The sequence below is a fragment of the Cicer arietinum genome, unplaced genomic scaffold, assembly GCF_000331145.2.
Source record: "Cicer arietinum cultivar CDC Frontier isolate Library 1 unplaced genomic scaffold, Cicar.CDCFrontier_v2.0 Ca_scaffold_5705_v2.0, whole genome shotgun sequence".
NCBI classification, from domain to species: Eukaryota; Viridiplantae; Streptophyta; class Magnoliopsida; order Fabales; family Fabaceae; genus Cicer; species Cicer arietinum.
The window spans coordinates 1-6,183 of record NW_027339352.1 but is presented as its reverse complement, the minus strand read 5'-3'; the positions used below and the strand labels follow the sequence as shown (position 1 = coordinate 6,183).

Genomic DNA, 6,183 nt, shown 5'->3' with positions numbered 1-6,183 from the left:
AGAGAAAGAAAAAAAAAAGGAGAAGATGGAAGTTGAATCCGGTGTTACAACTCCAACTGCTCTCCTTGATGATGATGGGAGACCCAAAAGAACTGGTATCATTTCTCTTCCCTTTTTTTTTTTCTCTAAATCTTCATTTTTATTTTATTGCATGCCTATTTTGTTTGACCAACTTGTGAATCATGCACATTTTCTTTCTCTCTTATATTTTTTTTTGGACAGATTCTCCAATTTATCTTTCTATATTTGTTTGAATAAATAAATCATATACATTTAGATCACTTAGTGCATAACATTTAGATCACTTAGTGCACAACATTTAGAATTCGAGTAGACTCTTAAATCTAAAGATAATTTGTTTGTTCTTTCTCTAAATTTAATTAACGGTTTTTACAATTGTTGCATCATATAGATGATATACTGATTCAAATTTGTATATTTTGCACTAAACTTTGACTACTAATTTTTTTAAATATTGTGAAACTTCTCAACAACCAAAAGTCATTATGAAACGACAAATCTATTTTAACGGTTTTAACCTTTGTTAAGCTTTGTGTGTATAACTATAATGACAATCTAAATCCAAAAATTGAAAATTAAGAAACTTTAACTCATAATATGGCACTTTTAATTCATTAAGAAACTTTTTTTTGGGTGAGACTTCAATAGGAAACTTTAATTTATCATATCCTATTTTTAAATAGACAAATTGAATAGACTAGTTTATTTTTCTTTAAATGTACCGATAAATAAACTCATATATAATTAAAATTCTGAATTTAAATTCAGAATTGATATTCAATCTAATAATATTGATATTTTATTAATTAAATTAAACATATTCAATCTAATAATGTTAATATTTTATTGATTAAACTAAACAAGACAAATTAATTAACTTTTTAATATACATTAAATTATCAAATGGTGCTTGTAATAATGACGATGCCGTAATTATCACAAGAATTTTGTACACAAATTCTATATAAATAAGGGATGAAAATAATTAAATATAATTTGTGGAAGGGATGAGACATTGGAAAACGCATTTGACTTTCTCTCCAGAAGATCATCCTGGTAATCTTACTGTATTTATTGTTTTTCTTTTCTCAATGTACACTCAGTTAATTATAAGGATATATAATAAAAATACTCAATTAATAAAAAGTCATACGTTATAAATGTTTTTTTGGTAGGTAGTCTTTAGACGGTGGTCAAATATTTTCTTATAATAAATAGAATTATTATTATCACTTTTTAAATATTTTTATAAATATATTTTTCATAGAAAAGTATAATACATTAAATACATTCACTAATATTTAAAAAATAAATATTAAATGAAGTAAAAAAAAACATTTAAATAATAAAGACGTCTTAAAAGTCATAACTTGTTTTTATAATAGGAGTCAAAAAATCTCCAAATTTTTTCTTATAATTGAGATAAGAGGTAGTACTATATTATAATATTCTCTCTGGTTACAAATATAATTTGTTAATTGTGAAACAGATTCAATTCATAGAAATCGTCATCGATTCTTATAAATTGTTTTGATAGCAATCATAACTCTCGTAAGTTCAGCATGTAGTTAAATTATAATCTCTAAATTCACATCAAAATAACTCAAGGAAGAAGCTGAGTTGTCCCTAAATATACCTCCAAAAGTAAGATCTGGACATTCAGATACAACCCCATCAGTAATACATTTAATCCAATACTCTTTTGGGGGGGATGTCAAATTACCTCCTTGATAGTAGACATTTTAGGAGGATGAGCTCCAACTTGAAAGAACTTGAGAATTTGAAATTTCTAAATAGATTTGGAGATTGTATTAGAAGTGTGTGATTGTCAAATAAATATACATTGACAATAATTTTGTTAATAACAGCAGAAAAAACGAGAACCATGCCTTCAAATCGAGCTTGATTTTTGTAGTATTAAATAATATCAATAGTAAAAAATATGTTTGGCCAAAATAACATATCTACATTGATGGGACCAACCTTTGTAACATATGACAAAAAGGTTTTGAATTGAACTAATATCAATTTGAGAGTGAAAAATAGAGTTTAACCAAAACTAGAGCATAAAAGGTAAAAAAGAGCAGGATAAAAAGAGATTATTGTTAGTCTCTATTTCACATTAATAGAGTTCACATCTTGAAACAATTTGACAACCTCGAGAGATTAAATTATCATCAATAGGCATCTTGTTATGCAACAATCTCCAAAATATGAGAGACTTAGAAAGAGGAATCATATTGTGCCTAATAGTGTTGGCCCAAGGGATTTGTTGCCCTAATGGCTTCAAGAATAGATAAGTTTCCTAAAAGTTTAAAACTCTACAGTTGTTTAATCTTCAAACTAGATGATCCTCACATTCAAAATTAGGTTTAGTAGTCTTGACAAGCAAGGCAACCAACTTATGGTAAGTATATAAGAAAACATAAGATATTTTCCAATGACCATTCTGGTTGAAACGATTAATTATGAAATGAAGATGAAATTGTTTATCCTCAAAAATACTAAGAATAATAACCAAAGAAACATCTAACCAAGTATCGATCCAAACAACTAAAAATAAAAACACAATGGTCTTTGAAACCTTTTCTTCATATTACGTATGGGTCACAAAGGATAGCCATGAATTGTTTCACATATATACTATCAAATAAACCAATGAAACTAACGAGCTAGACATATGAATACTCCATCTTTATTTCGAAATAAACCTCAAAAACTCAGTGTTCGTTGTTTACTCAAACATTTTCTTGAAGGATGACCTTGCACACATATAATATCAAATAGATCAATGAATGAAATTATGGAGGTAAAGAAACATAATTGACCATAGAATGAGAATTGCAGGTACAGTATGGAGTGCAAGTGCACATATCATAAATGCAGTTCTTGGAACTGGTGTGCTGTCTTTACCGTGGGCCATGTCTCAAATGGGATGGGCCCTTGGCTTATCATGCATTTTTATTTTTGCTGGTGTTACACTCTACACTTCAAATCTTCTAGCTGATTGTTATAGATCACCTCGTACTGGCAAGAGAAACACCACTTATATGGATGCTGTCAAAGTTCACTTAGGTAAATGCCTAAACACTAACATTACTACTTTAACTATTTGCTAGCTTGTGACATGCTCCAATTCAAAGTTTCTTAGTGTTGTGTATCATTTTACAGCAGTGAGAATTACTTCCGATAGAATTGATTTTATTTAAAAGTGAATTTAAAATAAAATAAATTTTATTAATTTACGTTGTTCGAATGATTTAGATTAAAATTGTTTTTCCACTGTATAATTACCAAAATGAATTTTATATAATGGACATTTTTTTCTATAAGAAGAATAACAAATAAAACACAGGATAATAAAGAAAAGACACAATGTTGACTCACATGGAATTTATAAAATTGATTTATGATCATCGTAAAAGCTAGGATTTGTTGCTACACCAAAATTGATTAACATATGCTTGATTTATTTTCTTATGTTGCTTAATTTTTAGGTGGAAAACAACATGTATTTTGTGGAATTGTCCAGTACGGCAACCTTGCTGGCTTTACAATTGGCTTCATAATAACTACATCTACAAGTATAGTGTAAGTTCTTTATTTTTTTTATTAATTAGTTTTTAATTATTCATGTTACACATAGCAAAACAATGACTTGGTCTAGTGGAAATGTGGAACAGTCAATGTAATTTAGTAAATAATAACTCTTTTGAGAATATGAATTTAATTAATCTATTTTCCTAGTTTGAAAATAATTCACACACATACTCTCTTTTCTTTTTTTGCCAAAAATTGTTCACACATACTCAAGCATACATCACATATGTATGTACTAGTATATATTTTAGATAACCTAAAATCTAAAAGTAAAGTATAGTAATTGATAATATTAATTTCAAATTTCAGGACAATACTTAAAAACATTTGCTTCCGCAAGAATGGATTTGAAGCTCCATGTCATTTCTCTAATAATCCATACATGATTGGTATTGGAGTGGTTCAAATAATACTATCTCAAATTCCCAATTTTCACAAATTATCTGTGCTCTCAATCGTAGCAGCTACCATGGCTATCGGATATGCATCCATTGGTGTTGGACTTTCCTTTGCATCAGTTATCCAAGGTTACTCACTCTTTTCATTTCTCATTACTATTTTATATTGTCTATCTTAACATCACAATGGATAATGAGTGGTTTATTCGTGAATTTCACAGGGAATGTAAAGAGCACATCTTTTAAGGGAAGTAACGAGGGGCGTAGTTCATCAGATATAGTATGGAATATACTTGTTGCAGTTGGAAACGTTGCACTTGCTAGTGCCTACACTCAAATTGCAGTAGATATACAGGATAGTTTGAAGTCATATCCTCCAGAAAATAAAGTGATGAAGAAGGCAAACATGATAGGTATATTCATTATGACTATTTTATTCACCTTGAATGCTTGCTTTGGATATGCTGCATTTGGTTCAAACACTCCTGGTAACATCCTCATGAGCACTGGATTTCACAAACCTTTCTGGCTTTTGGAATTAGCCAATCTCTTCATAATCATTCACCTATTGGGAACATTTCAGGTTCATGTTTATTTTTATTTTTTTTATCTTCATTTTATATTATAATAATTGATCACTAATCCTGAATGAATTATGGATAGGTAATGATCCAACCTTTATATCATATAGTTGAAATACTGGCCGTCCAAAAATGGCCAGACTCAAGTTTTGTAATAAGGGAGATTCCTATCAACATTGGTAATAATAAATTCAGCATCAATTACTTTAGGTTAGTTTGGAGGACTATATTTGTGATGGTGGTCACTCTTTTAGCCATGGCAATGCCTTTTTTCAATGACATGATTGCCCTTCTTGGTGCTATTGGGTTTTGGCCTACAGTGGTTTATTTTCCAATAGAAATGTACATTGTCAAACAAAATATTAGAAAAGGAACAATTTCATGGATTGGGCTTCAAACATTGAGCTTTTTTTGTTTGCTTGTGTCGTTAGCTGCAGGATGTGGTGCTATTCATGGGTTGGGTCAAGCTATTGCTAAATACAAACCCTTTATGTATAAAGCTTAGTGTGCTTTATTGGGTTAATTAATGTATTATGGATTATGGACCCTCTATCATATAACAAGGGTTCATTCATGTATAAGGATTAATCTGCTTTATTGAATAAGAGAATCTTTTAATTATTAGAGCTATTTATTAATTTTTTTACAAACATACCCAAAAAAGGAATTTCAAGTTTTGGCTTGGTTTTTTTTTTTCTTTCCAAATATACTATTTATAAGATTATAAAAAATAAGTTTAAAGAAGAGAAAGATTGAAAGAAAAAATGAGATTAAAAAATAAGAAGAATATTTATAATATATATTATAATTTTATTCTTTTTTTACCGATCAACCTTAATATGTTTACAAAAATCAAACAAACTTTGTATGTTCAATTAGTTTTATTGATGATTTTGAACCAGATAGATTTACTTTTTAGAATAATTTTACTTGTGTAATTGAATCTTCGTTTAAATAATAATTGACTTTAAAGTATAGAATAAAAAAGAATAATTACTATTGAATAAAACTTGGTATATTCTTATAAGATAAATATGGAAAAATTAAAGAGGACTAATAGTGCCCGCCCTAGGAGACTCTTGAAGTACATGAAAACACAATTATTTTATTGAAAAGTACACTACTTGCCCCAAATAATATATATATTTGGTCTAAAAATGGAACTCGATACATTTATTTATTTTTTATTCTAGTTAGAGTATTCTTTTCAAAAGAAAAATAATTGATCTAATTTAATTTTCTCAAAGTAATATTTTCTCGGCTTTTATAAATAAAAAAATATGGTTTAAATATTTAAAATAAAATAACATTGATATTAGATACTTTCACAACTACTAATATGGACATCAGTTACATTTCTAATAAAAATAAAAGAGTATAAAAGACATTTAAATAATAAATATATTTTGAAATTTATAATTTTTCTTATATTAATGACAGACAATTTCTCCAAAAAAAATCCTATATAAAGAATGAATTAGATAGTAAAAAAGTTGATGCATTAATCAAATAAAATAAATGAATAATAACATTAAATATAGTATAATGAATTCTATATTATTTTTATTTTATATCACAAAATA

The 6,183-nt window shown here is 27.7% G+C and overlaps 1 protein-coding gene across 1 annotated transcript; it reads left to right on the top strand.

Annotated features, from left to right (window-relative positions):
* Positions 1 to 9: 9 nt before the first annotated feature.
* LOC101500435 (amino acid permease 1-like) lies at positions 10 to 5,202 on the top strand. Its single transcript, XM_004517180.3, has 6 exons — positions 10 to 95; positions 2,869 to 3,096; positions 3,519 to 3,612; positions 3,931 to 4,148; positions 4,241 to 4,602; positions 4,683 to 5,202. The coding sequence occupies exons 1-6, from the start codon at positions 26 to 28 to the stop codon at positions 5,103 to 5,105; spliced, it is 1,395 nt and encodes a 464-aa protein (XP_004517237.1). The 5' UTR covers positions 10 to 25; the 3' UTR covers positions 5,106 to 5,202.
* The last annotated feature ends 981 nt before the right edge of the window (positions 5,203 to 6,183 follow it).

What these genes read in the sequence shown, in the direction of transcription:
- LOC101500435 (XM_004517180.3), top strand. Translation starts at nt 26, where the DNA reads ATGGAAGTTGAATCCGGTGTTACAACTCCAACTGCTCTCCTTGATGAT. An exon ending in CTTTGCATCAGTTATCCAAG is followed by an intron (nt 4,149 to 4,240) that starts GTTACTCACTCT and finishes TGAATTTCACAG; the next exon opens with GGAATGTAAAGAGCACATCT. An exon ending in ACCTATTGGGAACATTTCAG is followed by an intron (nt 4,603 to 4,682) that starts GTTCATGTTTAT and finishes AATTATGGATAG; the next exon opens with GTAATGATCCAACCTTTATA.